This window comes from Parasteatoda tepidariorum, chromosome 9 (assembly GCF_043381705.1).
Source record: "Parasteatoda tepidariorum isolate YZ-2023 chromosome 9, CAS_Ptep_4.0, whole genome shotgun sequence".
Taxonomy (NCBI): Eukaryota; Metazoa; Arthropoda; class Arachnida; order Araneae; family Theridiidae; genus Parasteatoda; species Parasteatoda tepidariorum.
In genome coordinates, this window is record NC_092212.1 from 18,290,676 (window position 1) to 18,313,218 (window position 22,543).

At 32.1% G+C, this 22,543-nt stretch overlaps 1 protein-coding gene across 1 annotated transcript in view; it reads left to right on the forward strand.

Annotated features, from left to right (window-relative positions):
- Nucleotides 1-277: 277 nt before the first annotated feature.
- Nucleotides 278-22,543, forward strand: part of LOC107444635 (protein kinase C-binding protein NELL2-like) — a gene marked incomplete at its 3' end in the record, with an annotated part of 23,708 nt that continues 1,442 nt past the window's right edge. Inside the window, 8 exon segments of the mRNA XM_043055440.2 lie at nt 278-570; nt 9,184-9,288; nt 10,747-11,025; nt 15,706-15,819; nt 16,768-16,872; nt 18,042-18,140; nt 21,436-21,543; nt 21,625-21,726. Coding sequence (XP_042911374.1) covers nt 10,749-11,025; nt 15,706-15,819; nt 16,768-16,872; nt 18,042-18,140; nt 21,436-21,543; nt 21,625-21,726 — 805 coding nt within the window.

Consider the following 22,543-nt stretch of genomic DNA (forward strand, 5'->3'; position numbering starts at 1 on the left):
GGGATCAAATTTTTTCAGAATGCCATTTTCTAGAGTATTCACGCAGGCTATATGCTTTCAATTACTCTGATCTATTTGAGACTTGTCCATGTGACATCTACCAAAAATCACCAGAAGCTTCCCAGAGAGTCTAAAAATAAAAGACTAAATAAACTGAATTGAAAAAAAAAAACTTTCTCGGTAAGAACACTCAAATATTTTCAATAACTGTTTTTTCTTTATCTTTGATTTAAAGATATAAACTGAGATAAAAAAAACCATTCTGATAAAACCCTTTGTTCTTTGATTGCAGTCTTTCTATTAAACACTGCATTTTGATGAACACCTTTCGTCCAACTTCCCCACTTCAGTTTCGAAAATATATATCAAGCTAAAACTTTATTTTTTTGAAAAACATGATTTCTTGCAAGATATTTTACTTTGTTTTGTACATGGTTGTGGTGTGCATTTCAAAAAACTATGGAAAAGAACTTAATATGCCAAATAGATATACCGATATAGAAATTAAAAATGAAAACTCAAGAAAGGAATATAATTATGATATTTCTAATGTTGTCCTTGAAGCAGATGGTAAGTTATTTTCATTTTTTTGTAGCTGTACAGAAAGAAAATAGGAAGATACGTATATTAATTGCCGAATTTTTTTAACTAAATGTATAAAAAATTTTAAGATTCTGACGCTAAAAATTTAAAACAAAGGGAAAATTATTAAATTACTTTTATAATATTAGGTCATCATATTCGTTAAAAAAATCTTTTCAGTGGTTAAAAAAAGCAGATGCGACCACCAAAAATTAATAAGCCAAGACTCATAGTTTACACTATATTTAGTGATCTACAAATGCCAACTTGCTCAAGACAGTGAGTAAATATTTTCAAGTGGTAGTTTATTAATTGTGATTCTTGGTTTAATAAATTCAATTCAGTAGATTTTTATCCACCACTATTTCTAAACAATTTGTAATGTTAAATAATTCGCCACTTTTTTCAGATATGCCTTGCTTAACCTTCTAAAAAACTGGCAAGATCTCTCTTATGTTTGCAAATAAAGTTTGAAGTTATTTACTGTGTTAATTTTCAAATAATGATAAGAAACACTTATGCTTGCGCAAAGTAGCTGAATAATGAAATAATTGTGCTACCACCTTTATCTGTAAAAAGTAACTTATTTTTTTTAAAAATAAAACACGATAAATAACACTGTAAGCGTAGCTTAACCCTCACCCGACCCCATAGTGGTCATCGAGGGAGTACAGGTAACACTAAGTGCGCTCACGAAACTTCAAATTAAAGGAAGAAGACATTAGGTATAGATATCGCTATAGATGGCACCACATTCGATAGGTGGTCTGACCGTGATTTGGTATAGGTGAAACCCGCGGTGACTATGATTCACGGAGAAATTAAAAGAGAGAAGGCAACAAAAGTTACTTACGTCCAATATTTAGCGTGACTAGGTGCGGCGCGTGCAGAGCAGCTGCTTCAACCCAAATGACACTGTAAGAGCAAAATGGATGAATCAAGTGACATTTTCAGGGTAAGAAAAAAAAAAGTGATTTCGGAACTAAGTTATTAAGCACATGCAGCTCAAAAAGAGTGTTTAAGAAAACTAAAACAGTTCAAAAAGCATGTTAAAGAAAAATAGAAACAGTTCCAAAATGGATGTTTAAGAAAACTGAAATAGCTCAAACAACGTATTTAAGAAAGTGTACACAGCTCGAAAGGGGCATTGAAGAAAATTGAAACAGCTCAGCAGAAAGCATCTTTAAAACAGTGGACACAGCTCAAAATACGTGTTTAAGAAAAGTATACAGCATACAGAGATGCCCCAACTCGCCAAAATAATTAAAAAAACGGTAACTAACCACAAAGTAAAATTTTGAAAACATTGGACTGTTTTTGTTTGCTTTTAAAAAGGTATAGCATGGCATAATTACCACGCTTACGAATTGTTTAGAAATAGTGGTGAATAAAAATCTACCAAATTGAATATATTAAATCAAGAATCACAATTGATAATCTACCACTTTAAAATATATATTGGCTCTCCGGAGCAAGTTGGCATCTCTGGAGCAAAAATTGCTTCTTTTTAACCAATGTTTAACCCTAATTAACAAGCAATCTATGGATTTCATATTTATTTTTAAAACTTTTTTATCCCCCAAGCATAATCATTACGGGGCAAAGTCTCGAACATCGGGATCGGAGTGACTGGGTATATTTGACTTTTCAGGGGATCTCTTTTTATTCAAACTACTACACGATGAAGTAGTTTTTGAAAATCTAAATTCGTAATTTAGTACCACTATTATAAATTTATAGGACTCGTGATAATCTTGTTAAAAGCGCTGTTGACTTCTTCTTTGCTGGTGGTTCTGTATTATTGTTAATATTGATGTCCGTGTCAGTTTCTGTATTTGGTGTTGTATTCAGGTTTTCATCTTTATTTTCCATGGTTGTGTCGCCAGTGCTTGGATTAGTTTCAGTCATTATTGATTCGACTTGAATGGATTTTTTATTCATCTCCTTATTTTCTTCTGCTTGAAAGTTTTTCCTCTTCTATCTGACGTGATAAGCTGCATTTGTCAGTTTTAGGAAGTATGAGTATTCAAAGTCTCCAGGGCAACTTGATCTTATTTGAATGAGCAGTTTGCTAAGCAATTTATCTAAACGAATCAGCTCCTCTGTATCAAACTGAGTGTAAAACGTCAATATGTTCAACTGATGGAAAATATCTTTTTGAAATCTCACAAGTAGCAATGATTTCTTCTAATGACATGGATTCTTTGCAATGCGACGGTGAATTAAGACCAGAGAGTGAGACCTTTCTACCACGAGCTGTTTTATGATACGGCATGACTTGAAAAAACAAAATTGTCAGTATTATCTCTCCCGACTCAGGAACTTGACGAGATCAAAATCTGTATCACTCACCTTGTAACATTCAGGATAATCAGTATCAATTCAGCATGACTGGCATCGCAAGGGAGAAGAGGACATCAGTAGAGCATGACCAGCATCAGTTATCGGCATTCTAGAGCAGCATGGCATCAGCGTCGAAGAAGCATCAAACGGTCTACTCACATCTGACACGGACCACGACCAGCGTTCCCTATCACTTTCATCATGAAATATTAATACGTCTACTTTTTCTTAATGCTGGATGTTGGATATGAGTGAAATCTCGGCATTAAGCGCGAAGCGCTTCTAACAGATTCGTCGATTCTGTTGAAACATAAAGCTAAAAGGTCATATGTGATTCAAAGTTCTAAGCTTAAAGTTCAGATTAAGCCCTTAATGAGGTGAGGCATGAGTTGCAGGCAGTAGAACATCAATTGGAAGGGGTATTCCCCTAGATTAAAGTCGTGACCAGGTTTAGCACTTCTTGATCTTTCATCAATTCTTGAAGTTCTTTGATGAGGCTAACAAGCCGATGAGCACTGCAAGTTGGAGTAGTATCCCTGTTCGTATCCCTGTACTGCCTCGCACCCAGTAAAGTTCGCAGTGTGTTCTCGGGGCTTCATACATCTAGCATCTTTTGTGCAGCTACGTTGAGAATGTCCAAAGCCCTGGCATCTTACTTTTTCTTGCTTGCTTTATTTAAACAACTGGGTGCCTAGACCACGCAGCTGCCCCTAACCCATTCATCTCAAAAATATTATTACAGTGAATATAACATTTTGATTTATGTAACAGTGTGGTAACATAAAAATAATCATGATTAGAAATTTGTACAATTTAATCGACGATTTACATAAATTGCCTTTAAAAAAGAAGTGAATACAGCCATGATTAGGTCGATATACATGAGATACAAGCTTTATCTGTGATATTACATAAATTGCAGTTGAAATTGAGCATAAAAAATTGATGATAACATGTATACACATGATCGGGAAAATTATGAAGATTATAAATAATAATTATGAAAATTATAAATTATGAAGATTCAACATAAATTTTTCTAAGCCATAGTGGCGCCATCTAGTGTGATAAACATTTAAGTATATAAATATGCGTAGTACTAGAGATATTATCAAAAGTTCGAAAAAGAGTTCAGGTTTAGTCAAAGTGGCTTTAATCTGGAGTGGACTCACGCATGATTGCTTGAAGTAGTTGTAGGACTTGTAGGACTGTTTTTTAATAGTTCTTTTAATTCTTTGATGATTGAGACAAGTCTATGGGCTTGACCTGCCGTTGTTGGTGGAGTTATAGTTGGGGGGTGCTGCATCCCGTGAAGTTGGCGGTGTGTGCCTCACCACAGTTGCAGCATTTGGGTGGTGTAGTTTTGTCTTTATGGCACTGAAAGGAACGGTGGTCGGCGGCACATTTAAGACATCTTGGTTGAGATTTGCACGTTCGCTGAGTGTGGCCGAAATTCTGGCAGTTGTAACATTGGATTGGGCTATTCCCGCCACGGAATCTTTCAATTTTCACGGGAAGGTCACAAATATCGGTAACTGAGTAGATTTGCTGATTTTGATCTGTTTTGATCAATATTGTGAGAAAAAGTGGGAGGAGCCGATAGGCCTCGCCCACTTTTCTCTTAAACTGTATGACTTTTTGTGTTATAAAGCCTGTCTTGGCCAATTCAAGGGAGATATGTTCTGTATTGGTGCCAACTGGAAGTCCACGGACTAGAACTTTAATGTGCATGATTGGTAGATCTATTTCTGGAGTTGAGGGTGGAGCTGCAGTTGCATGGTAATCCTCCTTGGGTTGGGCTAAGTCAGGATCTACATTGGTTTCAGAAAGTTGCAAGGAAGTGGCGACATCTAGTAGTAATGGAGGGCTGCTATTTGTAGTCGTGAAGGAATTTTCTTTAGATATTTTAACGTAGTTTTGCTTTTGCTTTTTCCGATCTTTTGGAGTGGGCTCTGCATTATTTTTAGCTGTATTTTCTGCATCGGTTGTCATTTCGCTTTTCTGTTCTAAATTCTGGCCTGCATCTTGAGTTTCCATAAGTTGAGTTTTGAGTTGCGAGCAATTCTGGAGCACTTTCGTTGTTGTTTCAATTTGTTCGTTGGTCATCCTTATCATTTCCATCCATTCTTCATATAACTTACTTTTTCTTAAGATGAAACAGTTTTATATTTATGCTGTAATTGTAAAAAAATCTCGGTAAGTACAGAAATTTAATGTTTCTCGAAAAAAATGCTAGTTTTGTAGTTAATCTGTTTTTGGTGCTTTCTGTCTTGGTACATATTGGCTGGTAGACATTGGCTTTGGTACATACTGGCATACAAAAAGTATTCCCTAAAAATCTTAATCACATGATATAAAATGAACTTTTGAGCAAATATTTTTTCTTGTGCTCGAGAACTAATGCAAATTTTTAAACTTTTATGAAATTTTTATCAGAATTTAAGAATTAAGATTTTTTGTTAAATTATTTCAATAATTTTTTAAAATGATTTACATAGTTACAGAAGTGATGATCAAAACTGCTTTTTGAGATGATTTCCTTATAGTGATGGTCAAAATTCTTTAAAAGATTAAGACATTACCTTTAACTTTTTCGGGGCAGATGAGTCATAAATATATTCATGTCGAATCGGAAATAGGATGGGAAAAAAATAAAAAGCGGCAGCTTAAGTTTGGGTATTGCTACTTCGAACACCTTATTTTTGCGTTCACTTTAAATCTAATACAATCCAATCGATGTTTGTTAAAAGAGTAACTCTATAATTTTTAATTTGAACAAAGTCTTGGTGGCATAAATAAAGAACACTATTATTACCCCGCCCACAAATAAACTGCTATAAAAATGGTTTGGCTACCAGTTTACTCTTTTTTACCGAGATTGTCGCCACCCTGTGTCACTACCCTGTGTGCCCACACCCAGATTGTCGCCATAACTCTTCTAGATTTTCCCGAAGATTTTATTTTCATATTTAAAGTGGTAGTAAATATATACTATTTTTTCTTTTATAAACTTAATTTTTAAATGATTTTGATCACCACTATTCTTACAAAAATGAAGCACTTGTATTAATATGCGTTACTAGCATGGTTGTCAACTTAAGTTTTCTCCAATACAACGTATTTGTTTGCTTAAAATTGAAGTTTTAATTCCATTTTAATACCACTGGGAAAAATGATAATGGAAGGGATTAAAAGTTGGCAGGTATGATATATGACTCACCCGTCTCTTAGAGGTTAATATGAATAAGAAAAATATCTTTTGAATCTACGCAAATACCGTAGTTGTCGGTTGGTATGATATTAACAGGGATGGCAATTACTTCGCTTTCTGCAAGAGTTTTAGTAAATTGGTAACGAATTAAAAATAATAATTACATAGTCATATTATTGCTCAAGTCCTCATAAGTTTTCATCATGAGTTTTGAACACAGTTAAAACAAAGGGTAACACAATTACGATATAGAAAAGTAATTTAATTTTGATCTATTAGCTACAATCGCAACGCCTGTTGGTGGAATCGTAGCACTAATAAAACATATACATTTAGTTATGTTAGTGATAAGTTATGAGTTAGTTATCTGTTTATGTGATAATTTGAATTTATAATATGAAGTGGTGGCAAAGAACTTTAAAAAAATTACTTAAATTTCGATATTAATTGGACAATATTTTTTAAAAAGCGGAGCAAAGTAGCATCTATAAGTGATTCTTTTGAAACAGTTGGATTGCCTTCTACTCCATTATTATTAAAACTTTATATTAAAGTTATGAAGTCTTGTCTGTTTCATTTTACTTTGGGCAACGTATAGATTTGTGAGTTGCATATTTATTTGTATTTCCAGTTAATCTTTTTTAAAATGCAATTGCTGAAGTAGCTGTTTCATAAACGGGATCAAATGCGGTGTCTATTATCTTAACCTATTTGTACCTTACATAAGGATGGTTACATTAAAAAAAATAAAAATTGGTATAGCAAGTGACTAGTTTTTAAAATTTGTTTTACCAAAACTAAAATAAATATCCTTACCATGAGATAACAATGAAAACATCATTTGTATTTCGATCTGAAGTTATTTGGTTGCGCATTGATTTTTCAGGAAGTGTTAAGTAGTAGAATGTGCTAAAATGATAAATAGTAGAGAAAAGTATCAACTTGCACTCAACAAATATATGCTCAACTTGTTCATATAAGTGTTTTTCTTTTAATTAAAGATCACGTTTTGGACTGGGCATTAATGAGTTTATCAGCGATATATTTTTTTCTTAATCGCGAATTTTATCTGTCTTTTTTTTACACAAGCATTTTGAGTTGCATCCATTTTCTGGTACACGAATTTTGCTGATCAGTCTCCTTTTTTCTTGAACACACATTTCGAACTGTGTTTTAAACGCGAATGTCAAGTTGTATCAATTTTCTTAAACGTGCATTATAAGCTATGTCCAAATATTAAAAGCTAATCGACCTTATATACCTTGTTTACTTTTAATGACTTAAATTTTTATACGTTTTGAAGAGCCTTGGATATGTTCTTCGTTGCTTTGGCTGTCATCAAGTTGCACTATTCCATAAATGATATCCCATTGCTTGCAATCCATCACAACCCGTATGTTCTTCAGGCGATGCAATCCAATAAATTATTTCATCGTGTGATACAATATCCTACTCTTTGCCCCCATTTCCCAAAATTATTTTTTTTTTGTATTTTGGCAGGACAACTCTTACTGTTACTTTTGATTGAAGGTCCCACTACGAACTTCCAAAAATGAATCATTGAAAGGTATCACTTACCTTGCTATGTTCTATATGTATAAACAGTACGACCAACCTTTTATATATATATGGGTCCGGGGTTGGCTTCAATATACCTAATGATAAATATCTAATGACGACAGCCAATTTGAATAACAATAGAACATTTTATTGTTCTAATTAACAAATCATGACGATGAAAATGAAATATGAATGAAATGTCTACAAGTTCAGTGATGATGAGAAAGTTCGACTTCCTTGCCTGAATACATATACATATCTCTCTCTGCGTAAGGAGTTACGGTTGCAGTTCGACAGCATAAGGAGTTACGGTTGCAGTTCGTAACACTTACAATGTTTTCAGAGATTAGAACAACTTTTAAGACTTCCCTTTCTGCATTCACGTGCATTTATGCAAACTATTTGTAAGAAAATGCATTCGTGAATGAATTCTGAAGGATTCTTGTTTCCTCTTGGATGCAGTCTTTTCACAGGAAAAAGAGTCTGCACCCATACAAACAGCATCACCTCCTACATCAGAAAGCCTCCAAACGGTTTTTTATAAGTAATCTGCGCAGACTTTTTAAAAGGTTAACCAGTTGTGCGCATATACCCAATTACTGTTTTAAAAGTATTTGAGAGAAATTTATTATATGTATTTGAGAATTGAATTTATAGCGCTGAACGAGCAAATCAGAACTAATCATATTCATAAATCAAACTAATCATATTCATAAATCAAACTAATCAGATTCATAAATCAAACTAATCAGATTCATAAATTAAACTAATCATATTCATAAATCAAACTAATCATATTCATAAATCAAACTAATCATATTCATAAATCATATTCACAAATAATCATATTCATAAATAAAACTAATCATATTCCTAAATTAAAAAATTTTTTACTCATATATTCGCTACTACTTTCTTATTTTTGCTAAATTTTTGAATAAATTTCTCTTTCGAAAACTAGTATACCTTCAGAGTGATCTGATCGGACTATTTGTAAGGCACCGTTAGGAGGCTTTCAGTTATAGCAGGCGTTGCCCATTGCCTGACCATTTTTGAACCTAGTGGTAAGTTCTCATGGAGAATTGCTGGGCATAAACTGTAATTGCAAGCACTATTTCTAGGTTGAAATGAGTTTTCACAGCATCTTTTACAAATTTGTGGTGCTACAATTCATCAAGCATTTGAGTTGTTGGGTGATCTTCATATAATGAAACATGTCCTTATAACGAACAAGAACTGTTGTTACTAATCTCCAGTCTGGTCAGACCAGGTCTGTGAATCCAATGACAAGCATGAAATCAATAACCAGTAGGGGGGAAATATGGATGCCTTTCCATAAAAGTTCGAAGCAATCTAAGATGTGAACAGATGTAATGACGGCATATAAACAAAAATGTCTTATGGCTGAATCAATTGACGATCAAGAACTTTATTTATGTATTGCTATGCTTTTATTTTCGTATTAGAATAAGGTTTTTTTTTTTCAGAGAATCTTTGCGGTAACCACTCAACGAAAACTGAATTTATAAATGGCTTGAAAGTCTGCACTTGCGAAGACGGATATGTTCCTGGAATAAATGAAGTATGCACATGTAATTCTTTCTATTCCTCGGTGAAATGTTTTATTACTTTCTATTCTTTGGTTAAATATTTTAATTGGAAAAATGCATCCTAAATTTCCAAGTACTTAGGACTTGAAATAAGTATTTTTAGGAAAAAAGTTATATTCAAGATTACATGAAATAAAATAATATAAAATATTTACAAAGATTCTTTTATAACTGACAAATTGAAAAACTACTGTCAACTACCAGCTGGAGGAATTAGAAGAATTATTCGGTGATAAGATCTGTTAGTTCAGTGCCGTCACTAAACTCTATTCAATTTAGTTTTTTATTAAATTAAAATAAAAATTTTGCTTATCTGTGTATTTCTTTTTCCTTGTAAATACTTTTTATTAAGATGTTCGGACTTGTATTTTGTTGAATAATATATTCTTCAATGCATGTAAAAAATTTGAATTTTTCGAGCCCTGGCAGCTAGATTAAAGGAGCTGATCTTAATAGTAGTCCAAAAGCATCTTTTTATTCTATCGCTTTCTCTTTTTTTTAATTATTTGTTATTTTAAAAAGATTTAAGACAAAAAAAATTTTGAAACGTAAATTCTGTAATGTTTTCCCAATTTATAGTTGTGATCGCATTTTGATTGAAAAAATTTAAATAAATAATATTTAAAGAACATTACACAGTAATTGCTGTTAATTTCCTAAAAATAGAATATAATTTATAAGCTGTTTTTTCTTATAATCGGCTAAATCAAATTTCTTTTCCATTCCCGAAAGGAATCGTATAAAAGCATTGTGAAAATACATTACTAATAACACTGGGAAACAAATTTTCTGTTTCCTTTTTAGAAATACCAGATTTTACCCAGTTCTGGTGTGGGGGTTTCAAATCTGAAGTTTATTTTATTCCGTACGCTACTGATTTTTTCAAAGATATATTTTAAATTTATTTAGTCTCACTTAGTTTACTCAATTTATTTAGTATTACTTAGTTTACTTAGTTTATTTAGCATTATTTAGTTTAATATTTTGTCTGAATGTACAAGTTTATAAATAGCTTATAGGTTTATGTTCATAGATATACAACTTGAAAGCTCCTTTCCACTGAAGGCAAAGCAATATGTCCTTAACGTATCTTATCATATACTGAAATGTGTTATAGCCTTCTTCCTACCACTCCTTTCGTGACAGAGAAGTAGTAATCACTTGAGGGATACTTAAAATATCATACAAAACTTCTGAAATCAGTAAATTAAATAAAATCTGTAATATGTAGAGAGATCAGTGCAGATTTGAAATAAGTCAGGCTATAATTTCTAAGATCCGTTTAAGAATTTCATGCTACAGAAAATAAAAATAAAACTGTCCCCCATTGTAATTTATTGAAAATTAAGGAAGTTATTAACACTTAGTTGCTTCTTAGCTATTTTCAAGACTTTTTAATTCTCATTCAATCATTTTAATTCATTTTTCTTTTCATTTTAGAAATGTGTAATGAATCAAAAATATGCGAAAATGGAGGAACGTGCCATAATGGAATTTGCACATGCCCTCCAAGAACGAGAGGAACTTTTTGCGAAAAAATACACGTGACTTGCTGGAACTCTTTTTTGTATGAAGAGTATGCTAAAGTTAGAGGACTCTATTGTTGCTGCAAATCTGATGCTCCTGCCAAGTGCAAGTATGATGTTAAAAAATTAAACGCTTATTGTGAATGTCCAAAAAAAGGTGAAGTATATGAAGATAAAAGTAATGCTTGCAAAGGTAAACATAACTCTTTTACCATTTTACTATCAAATTAGTTGCCTTTTGGCGAACAGCTTGGATACCTTTCAAAATTATCTTTTACATCATATAAACTTTAATGATAACCAAGCGTAGTGAGTAGCACAACTGTATTTAAATGTTCGAATTCCTTAAATCCTTCTCCTCAAATACACTAACCAATTTTACCAGTCCTTTAGTATTGCCCGCACTGACGTACTATAATTTCAGTTTTAACTATTTTCAAGAGGCAACCTCGATGTTGTCATAGTTTCTTCCGCGTTGAGTTTTGATCATAATTTAAGATCAGTAGGGCAAAATCACGCTAAGGACCGTAACATTTCGGAAATTTCAGCATAGGCTGCGGAAGTAACTTTCAACCGTCGTTGAACAGCCGACCCAATTATTTCGGTCTTACGACTACAAATGTTCAACTCCAGAGCCTTGTAATTTTGAACCCAATCCAGAAGACAAGAGAACTCCTGGATTCAATATTGAAAGAAATTTGCCTTCATGGAGCTCTTTTTGATGGAGCCAACCTGCATTTGCTTAACATGGAGAGGAAAGCCACCAAAAGTTCCCATAGTTAACCTGACGGCAAGGGGACTCTAGCCCATGATTCGTCTATCTAAAGCTAAACCCAGTGGCATGACTGCCCATAGAGGGCCAAGGCCTACTGTGCTCATCTCAGTTTTCTTGACCTTTAGTTCTGGGGTGCAGGAGCAGATGTTCCGGTCAGGTGGTCAACCAAAAACGAAACACCCAATTTTTAGTTCCCAAGCATGCTTGGTACTCATTTATCGACAAACTGAAGGGATGAAAGACTGAGTCAACCTTGCCCGGCCTCATGTAAACTCTCTTTACACACATAGTATCCCCAAGAGATTTTGAGCGCGCTGATTGGCTTTCTCGGCAACGCCATCTGTGATGTATGGCTATTTCATTCTGCCATGCTTGTTATTTTCATCATACAGTGATTTCTATACTCTAGCTTTTGTGTACAAACTTGAAATGTCAGTTTTTTCAAGAGAAACTGCCTTCATTTAAAAATGAAGCAAAAAATATTTCCTCAAATACCATTACCCTTAGAAGCAATGTTCTAAATTTTGACAATTGCAACAAGTGGGTAATGGAATTAGGGGAACCTACCAATACGAAATGGAATTTTAGAACTTCCAAACGTCATGGAAAAATATTTGTTTGTATTTAATTTTCATGGGAAATGCTTTTTTCGTTAAATTTATGATTATTACATGCAGAAATTCTTATGAAGCTAATATCCCTCTAATTTATTGAATAACATTGAAATCCAATTTAATTGCCTTGCTTAATTCTTATACTCACTATAAAATGAACACTGAATAGTTTTCACTTGATATTTATTTAATTAAATTAATGTTCATTGAATTAAATTAATATTTATTTATTTATTGCGGATTACTAAAATTAAATTATAAAATTTTTAATTTAAAATCTATTAGTGGTGCCATCTATTATTATAAATTAAAACTAAGATATCTGCATTATGCCTACCTATTTATAACTTATTTTTAATGATTTTTTTTATTTGTTAAATGTTTTATAATACCGAAAAACTATTAATTGACATCTAAGAAATTAAGTAATTGTCTTTAAAGATGCTTATTTTATTAATTTTTAATTGCATAATTTCCATCAAAATAAAAGTTAATGATTATGAATTGTCCATTACATTAATATCATGAGTAATTAAAGAATAAATTTACAAAAAATTCCCTCTTTTAATTCCAGTACATTTCTATTGGATTGTAAATATCTTTTTTATTATTTAATTGCAGGAAATTATTTGTTTGTCACCACAGTGCGTTTATGAAAGTGCCGCAGGAGAAATGTAAAAGAAGTTTTTCAAAAAATTCTACAATTTTTTGCTGAATTATGATTACATTTTTTTAACATTTCAGAATATTTTCCTCTAAGATATGATAAAATCTTTTTCAAATAATCAAACATAATTTTAAAAATTTATTTATATACATTTTGAAATTTCATATAATAAATTCAAACTTAACTGAGTGGTTCTGCAATCGTACCTAATAAATTTAAGTTAGAGATTTTAATTTTTAAGTTCATATTCACAATGCTATTCAATTTGAATATTAATCAATTCTTATATATATATATATATATATTACATAAAAGCTAACTAATGAAACTTTAATTTATGTTTAATAAATATTATTATACTAATTTGATGTTTNTACATAAAAGCTAGCTAATAAAACTTTAATTTATGTTTGATAATTAATATTATACTAATTTGATGTTTTAGCAAAACATGATTGTTTACCTTGTATATACCTAAAATTCATAACTTTAACATTAAAAAATATTATAATAAAATTTAAAGCAAATTAGATTTAAATAAATGTGTTATTATTAAAATACAATTAATGGCGCTGTTTAATTTTTTGAACAAAACTTCAACATTTGTAATTAAATTAGTATGAGAAATATACTGGAACTGATTTATGATTGGTTTACTTTTTGGGAACACACTACGGAGAAATGTTATTAGGAAGGAGCTACAAAAAGACGTAACAGATGGCGTTGTCGATAAAGCCAATCAGCGCGCTCAAAATCTCTTGGGGATACTATGCGTGTAAAGAGAGTTTACATGCTGCCCGGCCCGAGGATCGAACCCAGGACCAGTGGCACGGGAGCGCGAGGGGCTACCACTCAGCCACCGGGCGTCATGAGTCGTCTACCTCTGAGGATATTTTGCATCAGTACTGTTTTCGGTGCAAGGCGGATGCGAATGGCTGACGGATTCGTATCGCCCAGCCCTCGCAGGTATTTGTACCAGGCTCACCTCATTGGATTGCGAATCCTCTATCCCTTGAGCCATCCTGGCTCCTTCAGAAGTTTTAAAATTATTTTTATCTCTGTACTATTGACTAAAATTTAAAAGTTGCTATTGTTTTTTCTTTTCTTTTTTTTTTTTAAAAAAAAGAGTACAACTTAAATCATTGATTTATTAAAATACCAATATTCAATTTTATTTTTTAAATTTTGTCCAAATTATCTTTAAGCTTCCTATTGTCTTTACAGTTGGACCTAGTTGAATGATATATTATTTCAATTGAAACTCCTTAATAAGATAATATGCTACTACATTGATACATTTAAATCGTTGTGTTATAAGACTCAAGGAATGCTTAACACGTAGGAAATTTTTAAATAAAAATTGATACTCAAGTTGCAATTAAAACAATCGAAGTGAAAATGTATAGCTTGACATCGTCCCGTATCAGTCCCAGTGGTGCCAGTTGGCCGGGGTGCGTAATTCCGAAGTGGCCCTTTACCCCTTCATCAAGAAGTGAGCTTCACCATAAGGTGAAAGAAAACTTCGAAATCAATTCATTCGTTTTTAGGCAATATAATTCAAATCTAACACTTTCATACCTTATATTTTGGAATGAGTATGAATTTTGAGCAATTTTTATGCGTCAAATGTCGAAAGAAATGTTAAGATTGTTATTTTCGATTTAACGTTCGACAGTCACAGCTGTATTAGCACTGTTTTTGATATACTATTTTTAATTCTAAATGAAATGCTGAACAAAAAACACATTATACATTTACGCACCATTACATGCATTTTACCTCCGTAAAAAAGAAAACGTATCTTGTTTAGAATATGTACTTTTTTACTTATACAGTCTTTTTATTCAATGTTTAATACGATCCACCGGTATGTAAATAGAGCTTGTTATGCAGACTTTACTTGTATTTTTACCTAAATTCCAGTATTATATTGCTGTACTTCAAGAACTACTTAACGCAATGAATGGGAAAACTACCATTAGCAATTTTAAGAGTTCAGCTCTACTGAATTGGACAATTGTAAGTGATGTCATCGTACTTAAATCATGAGGTTTTTCGATTCAGAAACCAATCAGGTTCGACAAACACGCATGACGTCGCTTGCAGGCATCCAATTAAATCTGATTTAAGTCACGAGGTTGGTATAAATCACTTCACTTCTTCTCGAGTTTCAAGTACTCGATTGTTCAATTAATTTCTTCCTCTTCACTAATATCTTATATCCGTCGTTGAACAGCCGACACAATTTTGGGTTTACGACTACTAATGCTCAACTCCGTAGATTTGTATTTTTGAACCAATTCAGATGAGAAGGAAACTCCTGGATCATTACCCCCAGAGGTATTGATTTGTTATGGTAACATGGAGGACTTTGCTACTCGACATATTTAACGTACATCAGTCACCATTTACTACACGGGGAGTGTTCGGCCGACTGGGATCGAACCCACGATCTCTTGGACATGGGCCAAGTGCCCTACCAACCAGGCTACCCCGGCCCCTTCACTAATATCGTCTTCCTAGATATTATCAAAACTTAAAAACGTTCACTGTTTAAGTTCGACACTTGTGAATGAATTGGTTGGTGCCGCCTTCGATGGCAAATACCTAGCTGCTGATTATAATCAGGTGAAGTTATTAATTAAATCTTTTTGTTGAACGATAATCCAATAAATATTTTAGTCAAAATTTCCAAAACTTAAATTTTTTTAGACTGTTTATGATATTGAATGATAACATTAAAAATGCGATTCATCTGAGCCTCGTAATAAGTTAATAATATAATGTTATATATTAAATTAAGAAAAATAATTTCAGAATGCAAGTGTGGAAAACCTGAAACGTGGACAAAATGTGATTTCTACGGCGGTGTGAAAACGTGCTTCTGCAAGGAAAACTATAAATATAATCCAAAAACACAGATTTGCGAGTGTAAGTATGTAGAATTGCACAATATCTTACAATATAGGTGAACAAATGGTAAACTAAAAAAACAGTAAAATATAATAGTATAGCTACATGAATAGTAAAAAAAAAGTCTTTTAAATCTGAAGAATTAATTATAAATGTGCAAAAGAGACTGCATAATTAATAGATTAATATGTTGTGCACTTATGTTTTGTAATATTCCGAACCAAAAATTTCATCGAAATTTTCTTTTATTAAGCCTGTAATCAAGAAACAGATTTTTTAAAAATCATTTTTGTTCTTTCAATTCAGATGCTGTTTTTTCTCAATTTAGAGATTTAAACAGGAGTCTTAGCACTTTCCTCCATTTTATTTTATAACCACTGTTGAACATGAGATCCAATTTTGAGTTTACGACTACTAATGTTCAACTCCGTAGCCTCGTAATTTTGAACCCAATCCAGAAGACAAGGTAAATCCTGGATCAAGTAATGGGAGAAATTTGCCTTTGTGGAGAACTTTTTGATGGAGCTAACCCACGCTTGCGTTACATGGAGAGGAAGACCACGAGATCCTCTCACAGTTAGCCTGACGGCAGGGGACTCATGATCCGTCTACCAATGAGAATATTTCACGTCAACACTGTGGTTGGTGTAAGCCGGATGCGGAATTCGCATAGACTGGGATTCGAACCCGGTTCGCCTCCGCTTAACAGTTTTTAAGAATGAATAATTTAGTCATGATTTAAAATTATAAATTTTAATTGATAAAATAAAATTTTGTAGCAAAGGATTATTTGATAGTTAAAGCAACTGTAAAATTATTTCGTGATAGAATTAATGACATAAAAATTACTTTAAATTGCATTTGTTTAAAAAATTGCGTTATATACTTCTTTTTCCGAAAAAGTATTACGTATCATCCATTGTTTTAAAGACGATAATAATAATTATTTTTTTAATTGTCTTTCAGATTGTAACTGTGGTGAACTATCTAAAAAATGTGAATATTCATGGAATGGGTTCGTCAGATGTACTTGCTTGAAAGGAGCGAAACAATACAAAAATGAATGCCACAGTAAGACAAAATCAAAAAAGTAATATTTGAAATATTGCGCACCACATTGTAATAAAGGTTGATAAAATAATACAGGGATTGATTAAAATAATGGAAACATTTCTATGCTATGAAAACAATCTCTTTTTTAGCAGCAAATGTTTTAGAAGTTTTTTTTTGCAAGACAAAACTGTTGATGGAATTTTAAAAATCATGCCTGAAGCTTTCAGAAATTATGTGCTTTTTACCCATGCTAAGTTCTGTCCGGCAGAAGTGAGAAATGGGTCACATATTAGCCGTTTGTGCAGACTGCTAATAATACTACTATTAACCCTTTCGAGCCGACTGTCACAAATACTACGTGACAGCATAAAACCGTATCAATCAGTGTAAAAAGATAAAACTGGTAATCAAAGTAATTCTTTCGCAGTTTATTTGTGAGAGGAGTTATAATTGTTTGATTTATTTAATTCACCATTACTTTGTTCAAAATAAAACTATTTAGTTATACTTTGAACTAACATTAATTATATATATGATTAAACTAACAATAATTAAAATAAAAGCAAAGTAAGTTGGTCAAATTAGCAACGACTACATTTAAGTTACCGTTTTTTATTTAATTATAACTTGATTCTGATTTTGCACGAATGCTTTCTGAATCACCCGTCCCCAAGTGGTTAAGTTAAAGCATAAGTACCCTCGCAAATAAAATAACTCTTTAAATTACTGTGAAATAAGGCATGTACTTTCGCGAACGGAACTTTCTAGTAGATCTACAAGTAACATATTCTACATTTTTCATTCAAAACAACGTATAAAAAACTCAAATATTTTTTTAAAAATTATTTTGAAGCAATAGGCTCTTTTATTATTAATTATTTACAGGAATGATTTCAAATTATTTTTGGTCAACTCCTCAGAGACTCCGATTACTATGGATTCTTCGTAGTTTTAGAAATTTTTTTTAATCGTATACTATAATTAAAAAATAGACATTTGTGTTATCTATGTGTTTGTGTTAATTAAAAATAGACATATGTTATTTGTGTTATATCTTCATATCCTTCAGTTTCTTTTTTTTTGTACATTTTGCATATAAACTTTTATGTATAACATTAGTACTCGCTAATAAAACTATCCCGGATTATTTTCATTTAATTGTAGAATGTTTTTTATTGCATAAACAGAATGTGATTGCGGAGAGAATATTTTCTGTGAATTACGAGATGGAAAGCCAATTTGTAGTTGTCCTGATAATTATCAATTAAACAATGGATCTTGCATTGGTAGGTATCAGTATATTGTTTCGTTTTCAACATTTTGTTTCAAACTTTTTCCTCACAAATTAGCTCGTAACAAAAAATTCATCTCCAAGTTTGATTTTTATATTTTTGGTATCATTCTTAAAAAGTGACAGAGTTTTCAAAATTTAAAATAAATATTTTTTAATAATTTATAAAAAGAAATCACATTTTTGAAATGACTTTATTGTCCCTAGTAAACGATATTTTTTATGTTCGATATCATTTCACAAATGTATTTTGAAATACAGGAATGATGGAACATATTATAGAATGGAATAACTAAATTTTGAAATTTTAAAAACGTTCGTTTTAAAACAATTTTTTTAACCAGGCTAATTTAGTTACTTTAAAACGAGTAGACAGTTACTTTAAACTTTTTTATATAGTTTTTTAAATTGTATTCCCTTCGGTGGTGGTTCAGGAATTTTAAATTGTAATATTATTTTAAATTTTATCCGTTTCTGCTGTACACTCTTTTGTAAACTAATTTAAAAATGTTTTTCTTTAAACATCTGGTGTTTTTTTTAAAAATTTGCACTTTTAAACCAAAAGTTAAATAAGTATAAGGTAGCACAGTAACAATACATTTCATATTGTTCCGAATTTTTTTTTCACTAATTCTTTTCTTATTATTTTCAAATCTTGGGATAACAATGTTGCTAACTTTTGCGTAATTCAAGAAAGGTTTTTCCAAATGGCATGATGGGAAATGTTTTAATTAGCTAAAGTGATATATTTTATTTTATATTTTGTAACCGTCGTTGTACAGCAGACCCAGTATTGATTTTCCCACTTCCAATGCTCAATTCCGTACCTTTGTAATTTTGAACCCCGCCCAGAAGACAAAGGAACTCCTGTATCAAGTATTGAGAGATATCTACCTCCATGTAGGAGTATTTTAAGGAACTAATCCGTATTTGTGTTATTTGGTCAGGGAAGCCACGAAAACCTCCTTAGGTTAGCCTGACGGCAAGGGGACTCTTACCCACGTCATTCAACCACTCAGAGAATTTTACGCCAGCACCGTGGTCGGTACGAGCTGAATGCGGAATTCGTATCGATCAGATCTCGCTGGGATTCGAACCCAGGTCACCTCACTGGAAGGCGAGTGCTCTATCTCCTGAGCCACCACGGTTCTCAAGTGATCCATAAAAGTGATTCTAATCAATGTGACCACCTTTAGATGAAAGATATACCTCACCGCTGTGCTGGCCGGTTGTGGGTACGGTACTTTTTGTATCGCCGTCTTACAGACACTTTAAAAACCTCCTCACTTTCACCTCATGTAATCAGAAACAGTTTCCTTTTCTATTTCAAGAACGGGACCCAACAGGAAATTTTTTAATCAGATTAAATCAACAATGAAATCGACAATAATATATGATAGTTGAATCTTCAAAATATATATTTTAGACATTACATTTCAAAATCCGTAGCTCTATCTCCGTTTGCCGGAAAGGGATTTCAAATTGAGTCCTTATTTAAGGATTTAAAATTTATTATGTTAAAGTAAGCTTTTCTAAATTCTATTTCTTAAAAATATTTTTTAAAAGACAGTTTTTTAGGATTAATTGATAGACTTCGTCAACGATTTTACAACCGTTGTGAGAAGTTCAGAAAGTCTATTCTAAAGTACAAACTACTGAATTACAATCTATAATTGAAGAATTGTAAAAAATAACTGAAAGTCAACAAGTTAACATCCTTAATAATAATTATAGACGAAAAAAAAGGAAAAAAGAACAAACCTCCAAGCACTTTAGATTATAGTTTTGGCTCTCTGCTTAAAAACGACTTTAGAGGTTTTGTGAAAGCATAGTTTGTGAACAAGCAGTTCTTAGCAACCCTACGATACTAATGCTAGCGATATCACTGACATGCGATAGTATGTAGTGCGATACTAACTACAAGGTTTACTGAAATTAGACTTAAATTATCGCATAAGTTATTTAGTGAGCTCATACATATGTGGACTTAGTTTATAAGCCTTCATTGAGTAACAGATAGTCCAATTTTATGAGAAACATCACATTGATGCATCCAAAATCTCAGCGGGACCAGAACCTACAGGTTACATAGTGATTAATGTAACAACGAGACATTTCGTCTATTGTTCAGCAGAAACATAAGTTAATGAACTTTATTTTTTCTTAAGTGAGAAGTAAAGAGTGATAGAAAGGTCAACGTGTCAACTTTTCCTTTTGGGACGTAACCAGGGGTGAAAGCCGGTATATATCGAGACGGAAAAGAGTAAAAACTGGTAACAAATAAATTTCATTTTTTTATTTTTTTCCCGGGAATAATAAAAATCCATAACTACCAATTGTTTTTAACGGGTGCAATTTTTATATTGAATTGCTTCTACGCCGTGTTAAATTTCTAGCAGTGAATTGTTACTGTTGAGAATAGATTAACTCCTCCCGAATATTATCTAATATTGAAATAGTTCTTCTACCAGGATTTTCTCTTTTCCGTCCCGCTTTCAGGCTTGGACGTAACTAGCATAGTTATCCGAACTAAAGCCGAAACGTAATTTTTTTTCTTATCTACTCTGAACTTTAACCCTTTCGGGCCGACTGTCACAAATACGTGACAGCATAAAACCGTATCAACCAGGGTAAAAAGATAAAACTGGTAATCAATCTTGTTTNTATTTGTGGGCGGAGTAATAATTGTTTGATTTATTTAATTCACCAATCCTTTGTTCAAAATAAAACTATTTAGTTATACTTTGAATTAACATTGATTATATATATGTTTAAACTAACAATAATTAAATTAAAAGCAAAGTAAGTCTGTCAAATTAGCAACGACTACATTTAAGTTACCGTTTTTTCTTTAATTACAACTTGATTCTGATTTTGTACGAATGCTTTTCTGAATCACCCGTCCCCAAAGGGTTAACCAAAACAAGTTCTGAAGCGTGCGAAGACGTTTTTCCCATTCCTCGGACAAACACAAAGCAGACTTCGTAACGTAATACAATAGAACCTGTTGAACTTCTAATAGTACTCTCTTCAGCGATCTCTTCAATATGAGGCAAGTATTTACTTTGAAAACGAAACAGTTGAGCAGCTCCATCCCTTTCTAGTTGTGTATTCAGCAAGAATTCCTCAGTAAATTTTCAGACATTTATCTTATCGTAGACTGTAAACGATAAGATTCTTGATGAAAATGAGGGGTCTCGTGTTAGGATGACACTCCCTAATATAATACTGTTATTGTCGGCTCTTAAAATTGGTTAAAAATTTTATTACTTATGTTCTTATTTTTGCAGAATGTAATTGTGGAAAGCATGGTAAATGCGTGTATGATGACGCTGGCAAAAAACTGAAATGTGAATGTAATACTGGTTATTCAGAGAATTCGATAGGAGTATGTCAATGTAAGTGCTTAATACATGCATATATATCATGTGTGTTACTTGTGTTTCATTTCGTCTAACATATTTCCTTCACATTTATAGATTGTTACTGCGGAGATAACTCAATGTGTGCTTTGAATGTTGATGGTACAAAAAATTGTTCATGTCCTTCGGGATACAGAGATGTAAATGGATTTTGCACAGGTAATAAATACTGTTGCCCCCCTTTTGTTCACAATAATATTGAAAATTTAGATTATAACTATTCTAATCTAAGAGAGCAGTATATATTTATATATATGCGAATATGTATATAACATATAATGTTACATTATTAATATGTATATAATGTTTAACATGTAACATGTAATATTTTAATAATTTACCATCATCAATGCATATTGATGCATATCGTTACGATATCTTTTGCTTATTCAGAGAAAGCACGTTTTTGTGCCTGATTTCGTAACTTAAACTATCGTTTGCCCTAATTAGTTAGAATATTTGAGGTCACTCACTCGAACCAATAAGATTGAGTGCTAGGACGTGAAGATGCGATCATTAGATCAAAAGTTAGTCAGGGTGGTCTGTTTTGTTTTTGTAACTTTCAATACATTTTTCTTTTGATAAATCTGACATTTAATATTAAAGGTATGTTGGATAATAATTTTGTGAGTTTAATCTTGCGTGTTGACCTTTATTCTACCACTAGTTAGGCCAGCTTCGCAACAACGTAAAATTTTTTTAAGTAATTCATTTTCGCAGTAATTCACAGTCAATCAGATAAGCATCTCAGAAAATAAAATATGGCCTACATTTATTGTTGAGTAAATTAGAAATATATCCTAAGTAAAGTTTGTAACAGTATCAAAATTTTAGGTTTACTTGACATTAGAAAAAGGTTATAATTAATTGAAAGTAAAAATACGATAATTTTTGTCTTTTCTTAGTTTAAAATAATATGGCTTTTAATGGAGAAATATTCTCACAGCTACGAACCACTCTCCATAAAAGTGATTCT